Below are 27,039 nucleotides of genomic sequence, written 5' to 3' on the forward strand. Positions count from 1 at the left end.
TCTTCAACCCTTCCAAACACTCGATCTGCTGTTAAATATGTGTGGCCTCGAACTGGGGAAACAAAAATTATTTCCTTAATAGACTCAGGGGCTTCTTTTTGGAACCCATAAGCTATGGAATGAATAACATGTTGATTCTTATTTTGACCGCTACAACCATCCGCGAACATACGAATTGTGGTTATGTCATCCAAGTTGCATTTCTTCAAGTAATCAACCAGAGCTGAAATTATTTTCTGAGTCCCACGGCCTCCTTCATTCTTAGTCCACACATAAAATTTTGGATTTAATCTTTGTATATCGGCAACGCAGAAACAGTAAAAAACAACCTGCCGTAAATAAAATGCTTCGCCTAGGGTCATTTTTGGAAAGTAAGACTGAGATATTAGCTCTCATCAATGAATGAAAAGCCTTGGCTCTCATTTTGTGAATCGTTAAATTTGCCATTATTGTTTGTTTTCTTACAACATCATCACAAACTTTTATATCACTTCTAGAACGAGAACAAAAACTACAGGTATCAAAAGCAGATGATCCAAATCCTAAATTAAATTTAGTCTTAAAAATTGTAGTAAAAAAAGTTTTCTTCACTTTTAACTCTTGACTGGCCTTATTATTGTAAAGGAACCGTAATTTGGTAATATTTAGCGAAGAAGGAAGGTAAATCTTTTTACTTTTATTTCGGCTATAATAACTTTTACTTGCCTTTAAATTAGATAAGAAATCATAGACCTCTCTTCTTTTATCTTCAAATTTTTTCAATTTATGATCTCCTCTTTTGTCTACAACTCCTTTTCTCGACAAAATTCCTTCCGCTATAGTGTTTAGACGCCTTTGACCAAAATTAAATAATTTTTGAAAAAATGTTGAGCATACAGGAACTTTTGATTTATCCGGTCCTAGCAAAAAGTACTTTATAAAAAATCTTCGTGAATGATTTTTTCTTAATTTTGGACGAAAACGATAACGTCTTGCCAACGTTACATTCATTAAGTATGACAACCTTTTATCCTGTTCTTTTCTCTCTGATTTGAAAAATACTACCTTTTTTGATTTAGCGAGTACATTTTTTTTCAATGGCTCTACCTTTAAAACGATCCTCCGTGTGATTGCAGGGACATCGAAAGTTGATAAGCGGATCAATGTCTTTATATCCAAGTATAAAACAAAAAGTAACAATAATCCTGTTTTTTTATTTTTTTACAACTTACCTTTCGTTATATTGAATTTTTCGTTTTGTCTTCCTTCGTAGTTTTTTCTACATGCTTCATTTGCATCCCCTACCACTACACAATGATGGTCTTCCATTGCTTTTTATTTTTATCACATATAAACTCATACAATTGAATTAACTGTTCACCCTTTATTTTAAGTTAGATCGAAATAAGGGAATCCCTTATTAATTCTCGGGGAATTCCCATGACAACATACCGAAAATTGCAAAATAATGCTTTTTGAGGTGGACATGTCAAGACACATAATTCGGTTTGATGCGGAGGAAAATTTTTTCCACATAATTTAAGTGGGTTAAAATGAGTTTTGGTACAGCATTAAATGCTGAGTACATACAGTGGCGGACAAAAGTTTAGAAACTTTTTAATTTTTTAATTAGTTGAAACAAGTGGCAAGTTACTGTGATACCTTTAATATACAATGGTAACCTTTCAGAAGATTGATTGTTTAATATACTTAATTATTAAATTTAATATATAAAAAAATAGAAAAATATTTTATTTTTGGAACGGACAAAAGTTTAGAAATTTCTATTTACAAAAAAATTCTGTTACGAAAAAAAGTAAAAATTAATATTTGTTTCCATATCCTTTTGCATTAATTACTGTTTGACATCTTCTGGGTATCGAATCTATAAGTTTGGCACACATTTCTTCAGGAATGTTTTTCCACTCGTCCATTAAGGTATCAAGAAGTTCAGCTCTATTTCGAATATTTTTCAATCGAATACGACGATCTAGTATTTCCCACAAGTGCTCAATAGGATTTAAATATGGTGATTGTGACGGCCAGTCAATTAAATCCACCTTTTTTGTTGATAACCAATTTTTGACAAGCTTCGAAGTATGTTTGAAGTCATTATCTTATTGGAATCTCCAACGAAGAGGTATTTCATATTTTCCGCAAAAGGCAATATTTGATTCTCCAAGATGGAATTTGTCCATTCTTCCTTTGACCTCAATAACTGGTTCAGTACCAGACCGACCAAAGTATCCCCAGACACAGAACACTGCCACCTCCATGTTTCACCGTTGGTACTTAGTACTTTACGTCGTATCTTTTGCTTTTTGGTCGTCTTACGTAGTGTCTCCCATCTAATCCAAATATTTTAAATTGGCTCTCATCACTTCAAAGGACAGTGCGCCAATTTTCACAAGTCCACTTCACGTGGTCCCAAGCAAAACGAAGACGGGCCTTAATATATTTCTTTCATAGAAGGAGTTTCTTAACAGTAACCCTTCCAAATAAACCAATAGTCGACGTCTTACAGTCCTTTCACTCAACTGGATATGAAATTGTTCCGAAATTTCTTGGTTAATTTGTCAAGCGGTCTTACGTGGATCTTTTTGTGAGATTTTTTTTATGACTTTATCAACTGCAGCGAAAGTTTTTCGTGGTCGTCCTGTACTTTTCGCTGTTACAAGATTTTCATTACCACTACGATAAGCAGATATAATCTTTGAGATGACACTTTTGCAAATTTTGAAACTTTTTGAAATATGAACTTATTTTTCACCACTTTTATATAATTGGACAATTTTTTGTTTCAAATCCCGAGATATACATTTAGCCTTACCCATATTTATAGTATAATAATAATTCGCTCACAACTTGTGCAAAACTTTGCAATAACTGAAGATAAACAAAAAGTTTGTAAACTTTTGTCCGAGCAAAAAATTGTTTTTGCCTATCAAAAAAATTAAGGAATGTATGTACAATAAACAAATTAATAGGAGATTTCTGTTTGTCATAAACAACAATTTTATGCATACGAGGGGATCCCTGAAAAAATATACTCCAATGAATTACAAAAAATAAAAAAGTTTCTAAACTTTTGTCCGCTATTGTAGGTATAGTATATACATACTTATAAAGTTATAAAATCCGCATCAAACTCAATGCCGCCCCGGGTGGCGGAAAATGCGTTTTGATAAGTTGCTCCTCAATTACGCATGGACTTATAAGTCCCAAAGGATCAAAAATTTTAGAACTTTCGGATAATATTAACCGTATTGCAATTTTCTTGGATTGAATTATGTTTCATCTTGTACATTCACTTGTCATAAATAGGGCTCAAGATCAGGCCAAGTTTTTTTGCATCATTTTTACCAAATTCACTAATTTTTGATAAAGGATTATTATTAGGAATGTATGCTAAAATACTCGGATTATTAGAACAGAATTTACTCAAAACAAAACAACCTTGTTGAAGGGTTTTAAAAATTAACTCATATATTTGTTTTACATTTTCAACAGTATTGGTTCCTGTAAGCAAATCATCTTCGTAAAAATCAATTTTAATAATCTCGGCTATATCGGGACAGATATTTTCAGCATCAAGAGCAAGTTGAAATAAACACCGATTCGCGAGAAACGATGCCGACGTAGTATCGTATTTAGTTTGTAACAATTTAGTGGGTTCTCAGGATTAAATCGTCATAAAATACGTTGCATCGGTTTATCATCTGAGGATACCCATACGGACCTATACACAGGATGGACCAATGAAAACGAAACAAGGCTGATTCTCATATTTACGATTAAAAAAAAAAATCAATGAGACACGTCGATTTTTATTTCGAAGGGGAAATCTTTTGCGCTCATTGGCAACTTTGCCACTTTGAACCCCTTGGCGGGGGAAGGTGCAACCCTTAAACCTTAAATGGGATTAGGGGTCAAGTGATAACTCATTTTAAAGATCATCGAATTCTCTTTTCAACGCTATCTTTTTGAATTTGATGCAGTAGTTTACGAGAAATCACGTTATAAATGTTGAAGAAGCCAACATTGAACAAATAATAGTGTTTTTTCAATTCGTAACTTACATTAAAAAAATTGTGGGAAAAACCATTTTTTCTGAGCACAGATTTAAGTTTCTGATAGTAGTAACTTTACAAAAGGAAAATAATTCAAAACATTTATCTATAATTTTCCTGACTTTCTAATTTAAGAAATGTTCAAAATGTTACCTTCCTGCTTCCATACAGAAATAGAGGTTTTATTCAAAATAATCTCAGACGTTTTGAAGCATTTCAGGTGTAATCTTCCGACATTCATCAATTATTCGTTGACGTAAACAATTTAGAGACTCGAGCTGAGTTTTATAAATCTTACTTTTTAAGTAACCCCATAGAAAAAAATCTAACGCACTTAAATTTGGTGATCTTGCGGGCCACTCCCCTGGTCCTCTTCAGCCAATTCATCTACCAGGAAAAGTTTCATTTAAGTACTGACGAATAGCAAAAGAATAGTAAGGAGGTGCTCCATCTTGTTGAAATGTCAACTCATTCTCATTGTAACGGTCATTATGTTCAATAATTTGTGTCAATGCGGGATCGATAGTATCTTCTAACAATTGCAAGTACATCTCTCCTGTTAGAAAAAAAGGGCCAACGCCATACATTTCAACGCAGACGTTTATTTTCTGCGGATGTTGAGTGTAAACTTCACGAAATAAATGTGAGTTTTCATTAGACTAATACCGACAGTTAGACGATTAACAGTACCGTTCAGAAAAAACGAACAATCATCTGAGAAGCAAATATTGAATAAGAAATTTGGGTTATTTGTTATCCGTACACTAATTGTTTCGCAAAATTCTAAACATCTATCAAAGTCATCTTCACTTAATTCTTGCGCAAGATGAATTTTATACGGGTGAAATTTATAGGCTTTCAAAATTTTTCGGATGCTCGTAGGGAAAATGCCAGAAACTGCTTGTAATTGCCTGGTACTTAACATAGTGTGAATATTAACTTGGCCCAAAACAGCAACTTCCATTGCTTCGTTTTCCACTATTTTATTTGCAGCAACTTGTTTCTGATTTGTTACCGATCTTGTTTCCTTAAATTTGGTTACTACTTCAATCACGAACTTCCGGTTAACATGCTTATCTCAATGTAGGTCATTAAATAACGGCACTGTAATATTAGCGCACCTACCGCTTTTATAATAAAGTTCAATTATCGATATTCGTTTTGCAGTTGAATAAACCATTTTGAACAAAAAAAAATTACTTTTAAGTCGAAATAGTCAAAGACAAAATCGTATAAGGTATTAAATGCAAATAAATTGAAGATAAATAATTCATCATATCCACTTCCAAAGGGAGGTAAAAAATTACTTCGTTTATTTTTGTTAGAATGTTAGAAATATGAAATTCCATAACAGAAATAACTACTAAAATTTCACTGATAAAATTGTAAACAAGACACTTATAAATGATAATAATTTTAAGACTTTAACGTGTAAAATAAATCTTTCTTTAAAAAATATCAAAGTAGATTGTAGATTTATTAAGTAATAAAAACCTAACATTAAATGCTTCTCTGCATCAAGTTGGTTCAAGAGTGATTTAAAAAAACACATAAATCCTTTTTTACATAAAATTCGTACCAGCTACAAAAATGACAAAAACGTTACATTCGTTCATTGATCGATTTCTTATTAACGTGATTTCTCGAAAACTACTACATCAAATTCAAAAAACTTGATAGCGTTGAAAAGAGAATTCGATGATCTTTAAAATGAGGTATCACTTGACCCCTAATCCCATTTAAGGTTTAAAGGTTGCACCTTCCCCCGCCAAGGGGTTGAAAGTGGCAAGGTTACCAATGGGCGCAAATGATTTCCCCTTCGAATTAAAAATCGACGGGTCTCAGCGATTTTTTTCTTGAGTGCTAAATATGAGAAATCGACCTTGTTTCGTTTTCATTGGCCCACCCTGTATATGTTAGCGTGCGTCGCTCCAAATCACTCAGACCACGGCGGAGTGTGCCGCCTGTCTCATAGAAACCAACCTCTTGGGTTTTTGGGACGCAGAGGGATGACCCTGAGAAGGTGGCAAGTCAGTAGTTTTTCGAAAACAAAAGAGAAAGGAAAATTGGGTCAAGCATAAAAGAACGGATGTCAGTGTCACAATAAAGCGTATTTTTGCAAGTCGTTTTGATTTTAATTGAAGGCAGAAGGTCTTTCATACACCTTCATTCTATCATCAGAAGTGGGATATCTTCGTGTGAATGAATCACGGAAGAAAGGACCTAAAAGTGACTTTTAGTGTGTGAACGAAAAATGGCTGACGATAGTGAAAGACGCGAACGCGCAGTAGGTCCGGTCGTTCAAAATAAATCAGAAACAGTACCTAATAGAAATGAATCTTTAAGGGATAGTAACATGATGTTATTTTTCCAAATGCAGCAGGAAAGCAACAATAGTTTTCACAGACAGATAATGGAAATTTTGGCAACAATGGCCAACGCCCAGGCTACGCAAGCTACTTTGCAAACGGCTTCGTTAAGGGCACAATTTCGCAATTTGTTACTACGCCAGTTCCGGAAACTATAAGCATGGCTTCGGTGCAGTTTCACTTAGCAAGCTTCGACCCGGATGATACATCTTTTACTATGATCGAGTGTATGGATGATGTGAGCCGTATTCGATAGGAGCTTGAAATAACGGACACATTAATTGTGTTAAAAGCTGGCCACGCTTTGCAATGATCGTGCGGCACGATTTTATCAACACTGGAAACCAAATGTCAGAGATTGGCCTTCTTTTCGACGAGATTTCAAAATAGCTGTGATAATCAGTGGACAATATAATTTTGTTTAGACGCAATGGGCATCGTTCCCCAAGTGTCGAACCTTTGTTTATTTGTTTGGTTTATGGCGAACCTGCGAGCTCGGATCTTGATTTTCGATGTGCCAGAACCAACTGGTCCGTCCTAATGCAGACAGTTGTGGTAAATTTTGTTTTAAGTTAATATACGATTTTACGTATTCGTTGCCTTATTATAACTTAGCCTTTCCTGAGCTAGGCACTCCTGCCACTCGTATTCCAGCCTGTCTGGAGATTACCAGTTCAAAATTCCAATCACTGGTAGAATATGGTAACGCGAAACTGACATCTATCAGAAGATTTTATCCACACTTTCCATGGAACATTGTGCTAAGTCTTATTGAGTACGATATTCAAAACACGGGAGTGAAACACCGAATCTGCTTGCAGACTCCTACACGTGATTCTGAACTGTTAAAACTGTTGGCTGCCTGTGATGCTAATAAGATTAAAGATTAAAGTGCGCGACTTTTCACGAAAACGAGCGCATAGTTTACGTGATGGGAACCCTAGTTTTATAGGAAACTGTCGAAGATGCTATCATTATGGACATAAAGAGGTAAATTACAGGTACAAAGAGGATTTTCGGTCTGCATTGGAAAAAGTATTGCCCGGTCCCTCCGGTGCAGAAACAAAAAATCGCCTTGGTCCGTCCGAAGTAAAACCACCAAATTTTTTTTTGCTGCCAATGACAATCCAGTGAATGTGAAACGTTGTAAAATCTGTAAAAAGAAGGGCCATACAGAAGAAACCTGTTACCGTAAACAATGACATGAAGCATCAAAACGAGTACTCCTGTCATAAAATACGCGTTTTATTCGTTCATTCCCGTTAGCTGAAATCGCCAACGACTCATCGATTACCTCAATATCATATCTAGTGGACACAGGTGCAAACGTCTCAGTACTACACGAAAAGGTAGCCAGATTTTTAAATTTGCACATTCAACCGGACTGCCAAACTATATCTGGAATGGGAAACTGTTACGAAGCCCATTGGTCGCAGCAGCGTCCTGATCTTTACACCAACCATGACTTTGGAAATTGATTTCTTGATTGTACCTGATGGATCTGTAGCGTACCTTGTATTGGTCAGGTGTTGAATTCGTTTACCCGATACTCCTATACTAGTAATTGGTTCCTTTATATTAATATCGACTTGTAATTTGTTTATAGGTATATTGTAATTTAGGTCGTTTTTAAAAACAAGTTTAGTAAACCACCATTCATTCTTATATCTTTTGTATTTTTTGAATAGTCATCGTGTGTCAAAAAATCCATATACATGTATGTCAGAAGATTCCTAACTCAGAGAAACAAAAACACAAGTTTAGACAATACTTCTTTATTTCTCTAGAATCGGGAATCGAATGAATCCCTTTTTGATGCGTGAGAGTCACCCCGGGTGCATCTGCTTTTCTTCCAAAAAGCCTACCACCATACCTTCCACATTCTTCCCACGCTTGCATCCCTTAATCATCCTTTTCGCACCTCCATATGTTTTTAGGCGAGATGATAAACAGACCTTTATCTTTTACCACAAATGATCTATTTTGACTAATATAAGTTTAGTCCATTTCTAATTTACAATGGAACACCAGCAGGTGCCTGTGACATTCTGCATATATCTAAGGATAAGTTACAATATTATGAGACGACATGTTTTTTGCATTTACATTAAGTGAATTTATAAGCAACCCTATATTAGTTTCTTTATGAAAGCTTTCATGTACTATCGACCACAAAAGTGACCGACCAGTTTCAAATGAAAATCACTTGCAGTACTATGGGTCGGATAACTTTTTTTGTCACACTTGACCTACATTGCATTTTGTTGCATCCTCCTTTTTGTGTATACATCAATATTTTCCACACAAACATGTATTGCTGGCTTAGTTCATTAAGACAATTTTATTTTTTGGTATTTTCTCAGTTCATCGTTAAGGCGCAATGGCTCCGAATCTGAGCAATGACGTAAAAAATAATATAGTACTTTTGTACGAACAAGGGCACAATGTTTCCGAAATTAGTCGTGAGTTGAATATTACGGTACGTAATCACATTGTCTTTTTTCAATTAAGGTAACTTTATCATTGGCTCAAATTTGGGGGCGTTTTTTTGTTTATATTGTTACTTCGGGCAAGAATTTCATCTAGAGTTGAGCGAAAAATCTGTGAGACGTCTGCTGTGTTATAGGAAGAATTGCTGTTCAGAAACTCAAATTTCAGAGGTTTTTCAAATTTTTTGTGCCCGTGCAGTTTTGATCTCGTTTCAAAGGGAGACCGCCCGTCGCTGGATCACCCGTCATGGGATCGAGGGTCACGTAGACCAGCGACCCAGGCCTGGTAGACCCCCCAAGTTATCGGACGACCAGCGAAAGGAACTGGTCGCCGATTTTCGGGAATGTGGTTTCCGACGAACATCCCAGTATGCTGTACGTTGGGATGTAAGTATGGAGATCATCCGAAAGACTCTTCATAAAGAGGGTCTTCATAATCGGCGACCAGCAACGAAACTTGCTCTGACAGAGCAACATAAACAGGCCTGCTTAGCATTTGCCCAAGAGTATTTAAATTTCAATTGGGCAAATGCTATTTTTGCTGACGAAAAAACTTTTTTGTCAAGCGAAAACGGCAGGCTACATTTATGGCGACTTCATAATACTCGGTACGATGAACGCTATGCTGTATCGAACAGAAAGTTTGGCCGAATACGGGTTAATTTCTATGGGTGGATGTCTGCTGATGGTCACGGCGAATTCTATTAAGTACGTTCGGATGCTCGACGAAGTTATGCTTCCTTCTGTTCGTACTTTGTATCCTGTGGCAGAAATGCCTGTCATCAATTATGTTGATGTCAACTGTAGGATACATCGCGCAAACATCGTGAGCTACTGGTATCACGAATATCTAGACATAAATAATCTTCCCTGGCATATTCACCAGACCTTAACCCCATAGGAAATTTATGGGGCCTAATGGTTCAAAGGTGGCACAATAACAATGAACGTACTACCGAAGATTTGGTGGCACATTGCAACCAAATCTGAAATGCGGTTAGAGGTTCACCCTTGTGTCAAAACCTTCTGGGTTCAATGGGCCGGAAGCTACAAGACGTCATCGACGCCAATGGGGGAGTAACCCGCTATTAGAATTGTTTATTTTTAATTTTGTCATTTATTTATATAAATTTTAAGTTTATTTTCTCTCGATCGTACTTGTTCATATTTTAGAGAAACCTTGCCTATTGGATTGACGGACTGTAGAAAAAAAACGTTTCTCCTTGCACTTCAGGATGATATATTGGGTACACTTTTAAACAATAAATATGGTGATTAAGGGATAGTCGCAGTGTGATCGAATCGTAGAAAGAGCGAAAAACTACCCTTTGAAACCTTAAATACTACATTCAGGGATCGGCACCCATAGGCGTACTCCAGTAGAAACCTCGTCGACAAAGAGGGTGCTCTTAATTGCAGCCGTTAGAAACGTGGTGCTATTGCAAAACAAAGCTACTTGAGGGAAAGTTGGCCCTTTCGAGGAACCATCATCATTAGGACAAAGGATTCCCCACATCTGGGCATTCAGAAATGGTGCCAATTTGTTGACGTTCATAGGCGTCGCCTCTGGGTGCATGATAAAATATGATAAACTAAACTAAAGCTACTAGGTTGCGATGCAAACAGCAGTACTAATTCGCATTATGCTAAAGTGCTTATCTAATCACTATGAACAACCTTAGGATCAGTCCTGAACAGTACTGTATTTCCGAAAAAAAGGTGTCTTGAAATTTTCCCTTTTAACGTACGCATTACGAAAAATGCCGTTCATGTCATCTTTTGTCTAAAGAACTTTTGCGACATAGAAATCACTTGATTGTTAAGTGAGAGGTAGGAAAGAGTCGGACTAGTTAATTCCTAATTCCCAATAAAATATTATTGTTAATAAAAGTCTTGAAGTTTAGTAAGTTGTTCTACAGTGTTTTGTAAATTAGTGGTCTTGTTTATAATTGAATTTAACATGTATTTTTTTAGTTTTCATCTTAAACAATTATATAGCCATATCAACTTTTGCAATTTACAAAATTCAATGTTAATATAGTGATGTTTTCACACAATTACTAGCAATAATGATTTATTTGAAATTATCATCCTGAGAATATTCCGGCAAACTTGGTATTCGATGTAAAATTCTAAATTTATTCGCTCGACACGTTTTTGTTGTGGATCATTTTTTATGACCTGATAAGGTACCTTCGCTCGGAATACGCGTCAAGCGATTTTGAACCTTAGCGTGGTCGACCACTTTTGTGGCCGATAGTACAATGCCATTCTTATGCTAGATAATCTACAACTAACATGTGTCTCTTTGTTGCCGGATATAGCAATAACACTCCCGAACTCACTGTTTTACAGCGTGTCGATTATGAATTTTCGAAGGATTCTCGTGAAATTAACCAGTCGGGGTTAAATACCTCTTCCGGGATTTCCGCTCGGCCCTCCGGGAACCAATTCACCGATTCATTTACGGGAGGCACATAACGAATAAGAGGACACTTGAGCCGATAGTTAAGAACCAAAAGCAAGGTCCTATGACGCGGGGGTACAAGATTGCAAGAGAGCTTTTTCGCATATTGCAAATTCTTAAATACCGCATCAACTGGAGAACAACCATAGGCGTACTTAGACTATGGGGTAGTTATTGGTCCAATAACTACTGGCCGCGTTAAAGCGTAACGCTCGGGAGGCACGATTTGGCCTTTTTTGGGTCTTTCGGTAATCGTAATTGCACCCTGGTACTAGTTCCGACAAAGAAGCCGCTGGAAATTCCACCACTTGGCTCGTCTACTATCCAAGGGTAATGGGTGAAAAAACCCTGTGCTTGGCGAAAGTTACTTCTCGAACTAGTGACGTTCATAGACGTATCACGAGGATGCTGGGCCCGAAGATTACACGTTTTTTTTTTTAATTCTAAATTATTTTATGTGTAACTACCTTAACAAGATTAATTTTAAATTATGCTATGCGTAACTACCTTAAATTAACAAGAATTTACATTAAAGTCCTGAAAAACATTAGACAGTACCCTGTAGCGAATGTTTTTCTTTAACTTTTATAAAAATTGCAATTATTCAAGACCTATAGATTCTGTGGCAGGCATATCCACAACACCCCCCCGTTAGTTGTGCCTGGTAAACTTATCCATCACAAGGACCTTACCACCAACATAAAATTATTTGTAAAAAACATCAAGAACTCAGTCATAGTATACGTGAAGTACATTAATGACTGAACCTACTTCAAACGGAATTTTGAGTTGGCAGATTTAGAATTTCCCACGTACGCTACATTCGAGGACAGAACGTATACTTTTGTCCTCAAAGGATTGCAGGGGAAAATCTCGCGGGAAGAGGTGAAAAGCAAGCTGAAAGAAGAAAATGGAATCTCAGTTAAAGAAGTCCATTTGATGAATATCACGTTCCGTCCCCTATACCTGGGGTACCACCCCACTTACCAACTCCGTGGCGGTGAAGAGGCCATCCTCCCACTCCTCACTAATCGCCTCCTGCACTCTTCCAGCAGCCATCAGACTCTTGACCCGGTCTCGCTGCGCGGCCACTCTCCTCTCCGCGCCTGTCTCCGTCTGCGCGGCGCAGTCAGCCATTTCCACTGCCCCACGTCCCGCTCGTTCCAATACCTCCACGACTTTCCTCCTGAGTCTCTCCTTCTCCTCATCCTCTCCCCTTGTCTTCGCCGTTGTCGAGCGATCGGTGTGCTTTACCTTACGCAGCGCAATTCTCACGCCCGCCACAGCATTGACAATATCGTGCCACGGCCTGTAGGCCGTCTTGAGGAAGCGATCGAGGTCCTCGACTCTCGCCACCGCCTCCTTCAGCGCCGTCCCTGTAAATGAGAGGGAAAAGCTCTCCTCTTCCCTCCTCCGCTTTCCTCCTTTGTGGGTACTCGCCGGAGGAGGCATCTCCTCTGAAAAGACGAAGGAAAGCTCCTCCCTCATCTTCCCCTCACTCGCTCTTCTCACCAGTTTCCCTTGCACCTCCTCTCCCATCTCCTCCTTACACCCGTTACCTCCTTGTTTCCCGTTCCTCCCTTGGTTCCTTTCCCTCCTTTGGAGGAGTTCACTTAAGCTTGGAGCTCCTCGCGAACCCCTCTCTCGTCTCCATTTTCTCCAGCCTGCCTGGTAGGTTATTCTTCCTGATGTGGCATAGCCCCCCCCCCCCATAATCCTTGGGGCCAGCACCAGCCACCTAGGTTTTCACCCGGTCGGAGCCGGTGGTGGCATTACCACCCGCCTACGGTACTTGTTTTTTTAAGTCACTCATCATTCAAGTATCAATAAATTTTACACACGTAAGGACTTCACATCATCCAGGTAAGTATTACGTAAGTGTTACATATTAATATCCATGCTAAAACTCCCCTGTCGTAAACTAAACGTTAAGCACTCTTCCACAACGTTCAGGAATATTCGAGCGCTTTAGTTTTCGACGCCTGGACCTTACATATAAATGCATGCGGGATCGAAGAGCGGAATATCAGAGTACGCAGTAATCTTCTAGCCTTTACATATACTGTAAATAGTCCTTGTACAATATACTTGTATTTTAGTAGTTTTTATTATTTCGTTATATCCCACGGACATAACAGTAAGTATAAGTTATTTAGAATAGAAATAGTCTAAGATTTATGGATAAGTTCCAGGACACTCCGAAGGCGGGTTTTTTGAGAAGGATAAAGTAAGTAGGACAAATCGCACTTTGGGATTGTAGTACAATTTCAGCTTAGGTACCACAGATTCGTCACGTCTGTGTTCACTAGATGAAGGTGAACCCCAACGGAGCCGCTTCGAACTGGACTCCTATCCAGCCATGCATCCCGTCGGCGCGCATCCGGAAGCGCATTGGAAGGTATTTATAGTGGCCTCACCACGCGAACCCTAACGATCCCCGCGCACCCAATCAACTCCGATGTTGACCATATCTCTGCAGCCCCTACCAAGACCCATCGGCTGTTTACGGTTTGCTCCTTGGATAAGTGGGGGCAAGAACAGGATGCTCCAAAGAGTGGAAGTTTCAGAAAATGGCAGGTAAGTTGAATGAAATTGCACTGTGTGAGGTAAGTACAATTTCAGTTAAGATACCGCGAGCTCGCTAAGCCCGTGTCCACTGTGTGAACCCCTTCGAGGCCGCTGAAGATTGGGCTTCCCCCCATCCTTGCATCCCTTGGGCGCGCACCATACCACGAGAATTGGGAGATGGGAGGTGTTATAGTGGCCTCACCACTTGATACGCGAAGGATCCCCGTTCACCTGATCCACCCCGGTACCGATGACATCCCTGCCCCCGTTGCCGGAATCCATCAGCTGTTTACGGTTTGTTAAGCTGGTCCACGACGGAAGTTTTCGTTCGTGTTATTTTTAGGTTGAAGCGATCACTTATCACTCCCACGAACCAGTGACCCCACAAGAAGTCCTGGCTGTTCCCCTATCCGCCACCCGGGGGACGCGTCCGATAGATTGCTCAATCCACGGGATAGAGGCCTCCTTAATCAACATTAACACCACCTCATCTCATCTCATTCTGTGAATGCACTGGTTTCACACTAGAAAATCTATTGAAAAAGCTTGGCAAGAACTCCATAAGTCCACTTCAGCGATCTTGAAAGGCTCCTGAAATTTCTCAAATGCCACGTAATAAATGAGGCCGCCCTTTAAATTAATTTTTTCAGCTGATTTTTCCAGTACATTACCTAATCAAACAACATTACGTCACGCATCAAATAGCTTACCTCAAAATTCTCTTTACACACAAGTGTACGTCTTAGTTTTGCAAATGTTCACATAAGAGTTCAAAACCCAGGTGGTAAACTGCCCAGTGTACTTCTCTTAAAACATTCTCTGATGACGACAGGACATAACACCGTCCATCGTGTCCTACATACGGCTTGTCACGTGCCATTTTATATATCCGACATGTTGGGTGCGAACACTCGTAGTTCGTGTATATATTTTGTATATACTTAGCCATTAAATTTTAAATTTTATCGAAGCTGCTAGGATGTTTGGAAAGGTCAAAAACTTTGAATTTTAGAATTTGTTCATCTATGACAACAGCAATTTCAGTGTCTTAAATGATAAATCAAAAATGGAATTACTACAGAAAAATATTAATTTCCAGGGTAAGAGTATTTCTTTTAATCAAATTTTGAGTACTGCTGATGCTAACACAATTATTGGTAACAAAACGTTGATAAAGCTGTTTCAAAAACGTGAACTTATATTGCATAAATTTAGTCCAGAAGAGGAAGGAGTTATTTTTATTAACTGCACATTAAGGCTGCAAATTGTAGTTAAAACAGTTCTAACCGACAATATTTTTTAACTTCTAACTGTGTCGTTATATCAAATGCCTCAACAGGCGACTTACATAAATTAGGTGCCAACTTTGAAAAGAACCCCCTGTTTGATTACGACCAACTGGGAAGTGGAATGAAATTAATTAACCAAACTATAAGTTTTTCAAATCTACTTAGAAGATATAGTGAACAAAATGTGTCAAAGATCCATAATATATATTTTTGCCAGAAAACACTGCAGGTTATTTAGTGTTAAAGCAATTTACAACTACTGGCCCAGTAAAGGGCTTTATCTGCAATATAAATAGTGAAACGAACGGTGCTAAAATTAAAGAAGAAGAAATTATAAAGTCAATTAAAAGATCAATGGAAAATAAAGTGAACTTTATCGCAGCGGAACCGGGATTGGCAAAATTCAATCATGTCTAACATTGGCAAAAACTTCAAATTCGCACATCCTGAAATATAAGTGAAACGAATGAACCTTAACGACTATGCCGCACCTTCTGAACAGCTTCCAGGAGCAGGAAAACTCACATTGGTAGATGTAAATTTTATAGAAGATGGTGCAGATCAGGCAATTGAATTTATAACAGAAATATTACTTAGAAGTGGCACAGACGATGAACTGTTACAGAAAAGATTACTCGAATATGCTTTAAAGGAAGGTAAAACGCTCGTGAAAGCCTAAGCATAAAAGTCGCTTTCTTATTTGATGGGTTTGATGAGATTAGTCCTACGCACAAAGATAAGACTTTAGTACTCTTGAAGGCACTTAAGCAAAGTAGTGTGACGCAAATGTTGGTATGTACCAGAATTCTTGAAGTACGAAGCTCAGAGGATAATTTAAGAGTGGCTGCATTTTATTTTAATTCATTTAGCAACGAAGAAAAAGAACAATATTTTAAGAAATTTCGGCAACCCCAGCCATATAAATACAATATAGACTTTTATATGGTATGATAAGTTAATGTGAGAGTCTTCCAAACACGCACACTCTTTTTGAAAGAGATCCTCTTCAATTTTAATCGCATCGTCGAGTTTTATAACGTGCCTTGTGTTGATATATTGTGAAGTTCACGAAATACATCATCACTTTGGTACCCTTTTTTTGCACTTTCCAAATTCTTGCGAGTGGGTTAATGTAATACTAAAACCCATGGTTTATCGCAATGGATTTTAGTATTTAAGGATTTGCAGGGCATATACGAGCTCTCTTTTCTTCTGGATTCGGTTGGTCGTGGACAACTCAAGAGTCGCTTCCGCGCTCACAAATTCATAAGTTACTTTGTCCTCCGCTTTGTTTACTTTGTATTAATAAACGCACATTTATAATCCTTTTTCTGACCTGTGATTTCATTATAAAATATAAATACCATCCTATATCTACAGTAGTATCAAACCCGATGCTGCGTTATTATTGTTTTAAAGTTCAACAACAGCATTAAATAGCACAAAAAATACTATCTCTTCACGTTTGTTTATTTTTTTAATGTTGCTTACGTTACCGGAAGAGCAAAATTGCCGATTTTTTAAAATTAAAACGTGGGTCAAGTGCCACTTCAAATTAAAGGTCTTTAGAAACTATATACAGTAATGTTCGCTTATAACGAACCCCAAGGGACCGTAGTAAATAGTTCGTTATAACCGAAGTTCGCTATAAGCAATAAATGGTGTTATGATTGTTTTTTTAATTAATACATAACACTTTATTTACATACATATATATTTTAAAAAAGTCAACAAGTAACATTCTTCAACTAGTAACCAATTTAAATAATACATATTTGTTAAATTTAACAACACTTTTTAGGAATTAGAAAGAAAAAAATCGCTAATTTTGGTTTGTTTTATTGTGGTGAAATGAATTTCATTTATATGTAATTCCACATGGGCTATTCCATCGAGAACATTTTGTGGAGTATTTCGCGATTGAAGAAATTGACGAATACTAGAAACATATCGAAGTGCTTCTGTGGTTGTAGGAACGGATATTATTTCATTATTCTCATATGCTGCATCTTCGTCTTCCTCATCATCATCATAAGTGTCAGATGCAGAAGACACAGACGCAATAACGGCATTATCGTCTAAAAACTCAACGCTCACAAGATTGTCATCCACATGAACAAATTCATGAAAATCGTTGTTGGTTTGAAGAAAATCCTCTTGAATATCGGTTTTATTTTTGCATTGATTTTTTTTTAAGCCATTCGACTAATGGTAAGTCATCATCTGAATCAAAATTCTCATTTTCGAGAAAACCGGCATGTCGAAAACAATTTCTAATCGTTTGCTTTGACACCTTTTGCCATGCCATATGAATAAAGCGTATTGCATCCAAAAGAGTAATAATAAATTTTTCCTTACCACTATCCATACAAGATATCATTTCCGAGAGGAGGAGTCGTCGATAATGACTCTTTAGACTATGGATAACACCCTGATCCATGGGTTGTAATTTAGAACTAGTGTTTGGTGGCATAAACACTAACGTAATCCACATCAAATTTTTAACATCGGGATGAGCCGGACAATTATCCACTAACAATATGATTTTTCTTTTTTTACGGCGTAATTCTTCATCCCATTCACGTAATGCATTTATAAAAATCTCTGAATTCATCCATGCCCTTTTATTGGACTTATAAGTTACTGGCAATTGTACAATATTCTTAAAACATCTAGGGTTTTTAGATTTTCCAATTACCAATAACTTTCTTTTTTCGGATCCTGTCAAATTCGCTACAACAAATATAGTGATTCTTTCTTTGGAAAGCTTTCCACCTTCACAGGTTTGCCCTTTAAACTTTAGTGTTCTATCAGGTGTAAGCTTGAAGAATAAACCGGTTTCATCTCCATTGAAGATGTCCTCATCCTTAAAGTTTGACCTAATTATTGGCCATTTGTTTTGCAGCCAGTCATCTACAATGTTCATATCAACTGAAGTCGATTCTCCAGCAATTCTTCCACTCGTAATATTATGCCTTCTTTTGAACCTTTCGATCCAGCTTCTATTAAATTTCGGTTCCTGGTTTCCGGACACCTTACTTGCAAAATCTTCAGCTTTTGATTGTAATATAGCACCGCTAACAATTGCGTTATTATTTCTTTGTTGAGAAAACCATTTTAAGAGTCTTTGGTCAACTTCATAATTATTGGGCTTTTTGATTTTTTTTACATTTGAATGTTGTCCACTTTCGAAGGTTTTTAGGATTGTTTCTTTATTTTTCCAAATTGTTGCAACCTAAAATTACATATGTATAGTCAAATTTTAATTCGTATTAATACTATTTCAAATTACATAATTTATTACAAAGCCGGAAAATTACTGGAATAACAAAAAAAAATATCTGTGAACATTGCATATTTTATTGTTCTTACCGTTGATTTACTTAATCCCATTTCTGAACAAATTTCACTCTGTTTGGCATGTCTCTGCAACCGTTTAACAATGTCATATTTACAATTTAAAGTTAAAGCTTTACGTTTTTTTTTTAATGATATAACTCATGATTTTTTTAACGAACGAATTCTTTGAACGCTATCAATATACTGGAACAACTGTGTCGTTTGTGTCAGCAATTTGCTTCAAACGATTTTGGACTTTCCCCGAGAATTGTTTACTTTTCTTCTTTGGGATTTCGGTAAAATCCCGCGTTAAGTTCGTTATAACCGTAAAGTTTTTCTATTCTTTTAAAAATTTAAGGTTCGTTATAAGCGAAAGTTCGTTGTAAGCGGGTTCGTTATAAATGACAAAAATAACATACGTCTAAATGTACTTGAGTTCGTACTTCATAGATTAGTTCGTTATAACCGAAAGTTCGTTATAAGCGGGTTCGTTATAAGCGAACATTACTGTATATTTAATGGTGTATTGAGATTCAAAATCTATTGATTAGTTTTTGAGAAAAATAGCTATAAACGCAGTAAAAAATGCAATACAAACTCAGTTAAATAGTACGTAAACAATGAAAAAATTTGTTTGTTAATAGAAAATTGTTTTGCTTTCGATTTTGTGCTCACAAATAGGTTTCGATTTAAAAAAAAAACAAAGTAATAAATAAAAATAATCAAAGGCTGTTTGTGAATAAAGATCGAAGACAAAGCAATTTCCTATTAGCAAAAAAGTTTTTTCATTGTTCACGTACTATTTGACTGAATTTGTATTACATTTTTTACCACATTTATAAAAGTTTTTCTCCAAAATTAATCGATAGATTTTAAATAGCAATACATTATGAAATGTAGATTTAAAAGATTTTTTATTTGAGGTGTCACTTCACTCAAGTTTCAGTTTTAAAAAATCGACCATTTTGCACTACTAGTGATGTAAGCAACATTTAAAAAATAAACAAACGTTAAAAGATATTATTTTTGCCCTACGTAATTGTTAGGGCTTGTGTAGAGAACATAATATCCGATAATTGATTTAATTTATTAGTTCGATAAGTGGTATTCTACATAAGCCTAGAATTAAATCTGTGATTAGTATGTAAGGAACCCCTGTGTTACACTTAAGAATATTACTCGTTTTTTTGCCACTTTGCCCGTATGACCAGATGTTGGTACACATTTCGTTTGAACTTAAACTAACTTTGAACTTTTTGGGACACCTTGTATAATATGATAATAATTTTAAAAAGTAGCCATAATAGATCCCCATATAGCCCAAAAGTGAAACCTTTTGAAAGCCTCGTATTTTAGCCACAATATTCCGCGCCGTATAGCGTGAATAACCCTGTATATTTGCATATGTCAAGTGATAGCTTCAACTACAGCTACCGAAAAACATGATCGTAAGTCAACTTTCAAAATCCCGTTAATTATAAAACATATCTTTGAATACTTGTTCCCTATCCTAAAGACTTTTTCTAGATATACCCCAAATGCGAAAACTTGGGAATAGCCGTAAAAGGGTGCTTTATGTTGGAAGTTTTACAGTCGGGGTTGACGTATCCAGAAAAAAGAAGATGCGAAGTGCTTATGACGTCTACTTCAACATAATAGTTGTTATTTATGCTGTATTCGTAGTCACGGCATACGTAGAATTATACATGATCCTGAACGAAAATCCCTGTTCATGACTGATTTTAAGATTATACCTAGTGATTAGATAAGCACATTCACATACGGCTATTAATATTATAACTTTGTATCTTTACGTTAGTTATTGTACTTTGTCATGCACCCAGAGGCGACGCCTATGAACGGTCACTAATTGACATTATTCCAGAATGCCCAGATGTGGGGAATCCTTTGTTTGAATGATGATGGTTCCTCGAAAGGGACTAACTTTCTCTCCATTTGTATTGTCGTGCAATAGCACCACATTTCTAACGGCTGCTATTAAGAGCACCCTCTTTGTCGACAAGGTTTCTATTGGAGTACGCCTATGGGTGCCGATCCCTGAATGTGGTATTTAAGATTCAATAGGGCAGTTTTTTTTTAGCTCTCTCGCTGTAAGGAGACCTCACAGCAAGTGTCCCTTAATCACCATATTTATTTAAACTTGTACCAAATTATATCATCCAGAAGTGCAAGAGAAACGTTTTATTATACAGTCCTTCAATCCAGAGGCAAAGTTTCTCTAAGTCAAAACATGGTCCTTCGAGCCGGATAGAAGCAGGGCTGTACGGTGAAATTGTGTTGATAACCAAAGGTGCCGAAAGTTAGTACGTCGTCAAGAAAGTGTCAAGACATTGTGATAAAGACAGTACAAGAAAAACCTGGAGAACGCAGCTGGGAAACGGAGCACGGCAAAATCAAGATGCAAATCATACTGGGTGAGTCGGTTCCAATTAATCCCTTTATCCTCTGAAATTTATGCTGACTTGACGCGGTGATTAGGGAAACAATTTCAAACGGTGATCAAATCCTTGGGTCTAAATTCAAGGATTGGTGCCAAAAGTACATAGGTACCCAAGAAAAGGAAAAACGTTACAGTGCCCTTTTCTTGAAGTGTACAGCGGGAATCTAAACAAGGGAGAGGGCAATAAATTAAGAACAGGTTACTGAATATTGTACAATGGCTCAACCAAACAGTATCCGTAAAAGAGCGGCATTAAAATCCAAAATGACCCTTTTCAAAACCTTTTTGGGAGGATTTGAGAAGCAGCTAAGTGACCAAACAGTCACAGAGCTCGATTATCGACAACTTCAAACGAGAATAGATGCCTTGGACAACGTCCTTTTCGAGTATGAAGAAATTCAAGCCAAAATTGAAAGTGAGGAGAATAGCGCGGATGTAGATCTCGCAGAACGCACCTTATTTACCAACCAATATTTTGATTTAATTTCTAGAGCTAAACATCATTTAGAAACTTTTTTGCAAGAATCAAATGACCTAAGTAATAATAAGTCTGCGTCATCTCCAACCTCGATTAGGCGTAATGCTTCTCATGATACAAATGTTAAGCTTCCTCCCATAGACATACCTAAATTTGATGGTAACTTTCAAACTTGGCTAGAGTATCGGGACACATTTGAATCAATGATCCATGCTAGTACGGTTCTGAGTAACATTCAGAAATTTCATTATTTGAGAGGTAGCTTGATGGGAGCTGCGGCGTTGGTTATAAAATCTTTGGAATTTTCGGCAAGCAATTACGAAGTAGCGTGGATGCTGTTGTTAGAAAGGTACAATAACCCCCGCGTGTTAGTTCAGAATCATGTAAAAGCTCTTTTTCAAATCGAATCTATATCAAAGGCTTCGGCAGAGCGTATAAGATGGCTAATAGATACGGTCTCTAAACATATGCGATGCCTCGAACAGGTGAAGGAGCCCACCGTGGACACGTTAATCATTTTTCTGATAAGTTCAAAACTAGACAGCGTCACATCACGGGAATGGGAGGAATATAAAACGAAAAGGGATCTTGAGAACACCTCCCCGTCTCTGGAGGATATGAAGAAATTTTTAAAGAATAAGGCTGTTTTATTAGAAACAATAAAGATGAACCAGACTCAGGCACAAGAACCCAAGAATGAATTAAAATACAGGCAGCAAAGGGAAGTACGAGGGTTAGTTACGGGGACGTCAAATTGCGCAATTTGTAACCAAGAGCATGTAACCGCAAATTGTGAAAAATTATCAAGTCTAAACGTACAAGAACGTATCAAACGGATACAAGAACTTAAACTTTGCATAAACTGCTTAAAGTTCGGACACCATAGTAAAGTGTGTAGGGGACGTCCTTGTCAACGGTGCTCATTAAAGCACCACACGTTGTTACATTTGGATAGGCGTCTCAACGCTAATCCCTCGCAGAATTTTCAATCTGGAACCCGATCTAATATTTCGGGTACCGGAAACCATGATACGGGGAACAATAGTCCGGGCTCCAATGCGTCCACCGAAAAGAGATCGGGTCAGGTACAAGAAACTAGCACTCTTTGTGTGAATTCTGCTCATCCAGCACATGTGCTTCTTAGCACCGCGTTAGCGAAAGTTTCGACTCCCGAAAAGAGATCAATTAACATCCGGGTACTATTAGATTCAGGATCTCAATCTAACTTCATACGTGGAGAGGTAGTTGAAAGATTAAAGCTGAATAAACAGGAAATCAACATGACTGTAACAGGTTTAAATCAACTAAGGTCGAGTGTAAAACACAAGTGTGATATCATAATCGAATCGTTGTACAATGCCTTCAAAACAAAAATATCGTGTCTAGTACTTCCTAACATAACGGGAAACTTGCCGAGTGTACGTGTTAACACACAAAATTATAACATACCCTCGAACATAAAATTATCCGATCCAGGGTATGGTGAACCTAGTGAAATTGACATGTTAATCGGGGCGGAAGTTTTCTGGTCGCTGATTTGCGTTGGTCAGATCTCTCTCGGAAAGAATAAACCGATTTTACAGAAAACAAGACTGGGATGGGTAGTTTCAGGATCGATTGAGACATTTCCTAGTCACCCGAAAAATAATATGTACTGTCACTTGACACAAGAAATTGACATTCAAAATCAATTATCGCGGTTTTGGGAGATAGAAGAAGGGTTTTCATCTCAATCTAGTCAATCCGAGGAAGAAATAGCGTGTGAAAATCATTTTAATCAACACACCGTCCGATTAGAAAACGGAAGGTTTCTAGTACGCATCCCGCTCAAATCTTCTCCTGACGATCTCGGTGATTCATTTCATCAAGCAAAAAGGCAATTCTTTGCGCTCGAACGAAAACTCGATTCAAACCCAAATCTAAAATCTCAATATGTCGAATTCATGACCGAATACATAAAATTAGGGCACATGCAAAGGGTGTCAAGCGCAATGCTACATAAGCACGCATACTATATGCCACATCATGCCGTAGTACGTGACGAAGCCAGAACAACAAGGCTTCGAGTTGTCTTTAATGGTTCCATGAAAACGTCGACCGGGGTCAGTTTTAACGATCTTCAGATGATCGGTCCTACCATACAAAGGGATCTAATGTCAATCCTATTGCGGTTTCGGCAGCATCGGTACGTAGTTGCCGCCGACGTTGAGAAAATGTACCGGCAAATTCTGATCGAACCCGACCAACGGTCCTTACAAAGGATTTTATGGCGTGATAATGCACAGAAACCGGTGGAAGTTTACGAACTAAAGACGATCACCTATGGAACAAGCTCCGCTCCGTTTCTAGCGATAAGATGTTTGTTCCAATTAGCCTTTGAATGCGAAAAATCAAATGAAAGAGTGTCACAAGCTATAAAAAATGACATGTACGTGGACGATCTTTTAACAGGAGCTGATACGTTAGAAGAGGCGGCCGAAATTGCCCGCGACATATCTCATATATTGAACGAGGGTTGTTTCAAGCTGCGTAAGTTTTTCTCGAATGAGAAAAACGCACTGAGGTACGTCGAATCTTCTGATTCGACAAATCAAACGTTGAACTTTGGCGAAAACGAGCCAGCAAAGACGTTAGGGTTAATATGGCATTGTCAGGCTGATACCCTGACGTATAATATAGGTACAATATCCAAGGAGTTTCCAGTCACCAAACGCACGATTTTAGCTGGTACGGCACAAATATTTGACCCTCTGGGACTGCTTGCAGCATGTATCATCAAAGCGAAAATCCTATTGCAAGCTTTATGGCTAGAAAAACTATCCTGGGATGAAGCGGTTCCCACCAGCATTCATACCGCTTGGCAACAATTTAGAAACCAGCTTGTAAGATTAAATACCTTACGGATACCCAGATATGTTCGGTGTACGGGGGCAATTAAGGTACAGATACATGGATTCTCCGATAGCTCAGAAGCAGCATACGGAGGGTGCATTTATCTTCGGTCGGTTGATGAAAATGGAGATGTGCATGTTAGACTTCTATGCGCAAAGGCCAAGGTTGCCCCGCTTCATACCCTTACTCTGCCCAGACTCGAACTTTGCGGTGCGTTGGTGCTATCTCGTCTTTTATTAAAGGTCACATCCTCTATCAATATAAAATTTGACGAATGCGTCTTATGGTGTGACTCATCTGTGGTACTTGGGTGGTTAAAAATCTCTCCAAATCTACTGAAAACCTTCGTAAACACTCGTGTTGCAGAAATTCAAGCGATCACGCACGATTATGTGTGGCGGCATGTCCCTTCGAAGGACAACCCCGCAGATTTATTGTCTAGAGGGTTAACTCCATCTCAAATGCTAGAATCGGAAATGTGGTTTCATGGACCGAATTGGCTGAAAGGTAACCCCTCGACATGGCCGTCTAAGTTTCGGCGAAACGAAAATTTACCCGAAATGAAAATTATTTCCCGAGCGTTTCTCACAGTATATAACAGTGAATTTCCATTTGAAAGATTTTCGAGCTATCATCGAATCAAACGTACAGTGGCCTATATGTTTCGTTTTCTACGAAACTGTACGGCAAAGGGTAAACCCAGCACCACAGAGCGAGGTGGGGCGTTAACTAGTGCGGAAATAGCCAATGCCGAAATTCGCTTAATAAAGATTGCCCAAGAGCAATCGTTTCCTGAAGATATCTCTAATCTCATGACAAACACTGAGCTCAGTCATAAGAGTAGAATTTTGGGACTTACGCCCTTTTTGGCGGAACAGTCAATGCTACGAGTGGGTGGCAGACTGACGGAGTCAAATTATTCCTATGAGAAAAGGCATCCTATACTGTTAGACTCTAAACATAAGCTCACTAAACTCATTTTTCAATACGAGCATCATCGGCTATTGCATGCCGGACCTCAGCAGTTGCATTCCTCCATACGGGACAAATTTTGGGTTATTGGGGGAAGAAATTTAGCGAAATTAACTTACAGAAAATGCGCCCTGTGCTTTAAATATAATCCAAAGATTGAAACACCACTGATGGGTAATTTACCCAAGGAACGCCTACTGGCAGAATTCCCCTTTAAGGTATGTGGAGTTGATTACGCAGGACCGTACTTAGTGAAAGATCGAAAGGGTCGTGGATCAAAAACTTCCAAATGTTGGATGGCATTATTCATCTGCTTTGCGTCCCGAGCAATACATTTAGAACTTGTATCAGACTTGAGTAAAGATTCCTTTATCTTGGCTTTAAAGAGGTTCATATCACGTCGGGGCAAACCGACATTAATTTATTCAGACAATGGCACTAACTTCAAGGCCGCTCAGTCTGAGTTGTCAAACTTCGGTACCTTTTTACAAAAAACACAAGGCGATATAGTCAATGCCATGACAAATGAGGGTATCGAATGGCGCTTTATTCCCCCTAGCTCGCCCCATTTTGGCGGTCTTTGGGAAGCGGGTGTTAAATCCAGTAAGTATCATTTAAAACGGATTTTGGGTGCTCAAGTACTGACCTTTGAGGAATTGTACTCCCTTCTTACCCAGGTAGAAGCAGTATTAAACTCCCGACCACTTAGCCCTCTTTCAACCGATCCTATCGATTTGAATCCTTTAACCCCGGCTCACCTGTTAATTGGACGACCCTTAGTCGCCCTTCCAGAACCCGATTTAAGGACGATCACTACTAATCGGCTAAACCGATTCCAACTGATTGAACAAATGCGCCAGCATTTTTGGGATAGATGGCATAAGGAGGTGGTGTCTGAGCTGCAACAGCGAGTTCGTTGGAAAAGGAACCAGCATCAACTGAAGGTTGGTACCTTGGTTATCATCAAAGAAGACAACACACCAGTGATGAATTGGAGACTTGGACGGATCTTACGTGTCCATCCAGGCAAGGACGGAGTGGCCAGAGTGGCTACCATAAAGACTGTTCGCGGTGAAGTAAAGCGAAGTTTTGCTAAGATATGTCCGCTCCCATGTAATGATAAGACTGATAGTGACTAAAACAGAAAGTGTTATTGAAAGTGGACGCTTTCAAGGTGGGGGGCATGTTCATGACTGATTTTAAGATTATACCTAGTGATTAGATAAGCACATTCACATACGGCTATTAATATTATAACTTTGTATCTTTACGTTAGTTATTGTACTTTGTCATGCACCCAGAGGCGACGCCTATGAACGGTCACTAATTGACATTATTCCAGAATGCCCAGATGTGGGGAATCCTTTGTTTGAATGATGATGGTTCCTCGAAAGGGACTAACTTTCTCTCCATTTGTATTGTCGTGCAATAGCACCACATTTCTAACGGCTGCTATTAAGAGCACCCTCTTTGTCGACAAGGTTTCTATTGGAGTACGCCTATGGGTGCCGATCCCTGAATGTGGTATTTAAGATTCAATAGGGCAGTTTTTTTTTAGCTCTCTCGCTGTAAGGAGACCTCACAGCAAGTGTCCCTTAATCACCATATTTATTTAAACTTGTACCAAATTATATCATCCAGAAGTGCAAGAGAAACGTTTTATTAT

The 27,039-nt window shown here is 38.1% G+C and overlaps 2 protein-coding genes across 2 annotated transcripts; one reads left to right on the forward strand and one right to left on the reverse strand.

Moving 5' to 3' along the window:
• Positions 1-16,938: 16,938 nt before the first annotated feature.
• LOC136417612 (tigger transposable element-derived protein 4-like) lies at positions 16,939-18,872 on the reverse strand. The gene is made up of 2 exons (XM_066403382.1): positions 18,604-18,872; positions 16,939-18,466 (listed from the first exon to the last, which is right to left on the reverse strand). Exons 1-2 carry the CDS (start codon positions 18,622-18,624, stop codon positions 17,402-17,404), a joined length of 1,086 nt encoding a protein of 361 aa, XP_066259479.1. The 5' UTR covers positions 18,625-18,872; the 3' UTR covers positions 16,939-17,401.
• A 2,375-nt stretch (positions 18,873-21,247) lies between these two features.
• On the forward strand, positions 21,248-26,512 carry LOC136417701 (uncharacterized). Its single transcript, XM_066403520.1, has one exon. The coding sequence runs from the start codon at positions 21,248-21,250 to the stop codon at positions 26,510-26,512; it is 5,265 nt and encodes a 1,754-aa protein (XP_066259617.1).
• The last annotated feature ends 527 nt before the right edge of the window (positions 26,513-27,039 follow it).

Source organism: Euwallacea similis, chromosome 29 (genome assembly GCF_039881205.1).
Source record: "Euwallacea similis isolate ESF13 chromosome 29, ESF131.1, whole genome shotgun sequence".
NCBI classification, from domain to species: domain Eukaryota; kingdom Metazoa; phylum Arthropoda; class Insecta; order Coleoptera; family Curculionidae; genus Euwallacea; species Euwallacea similis.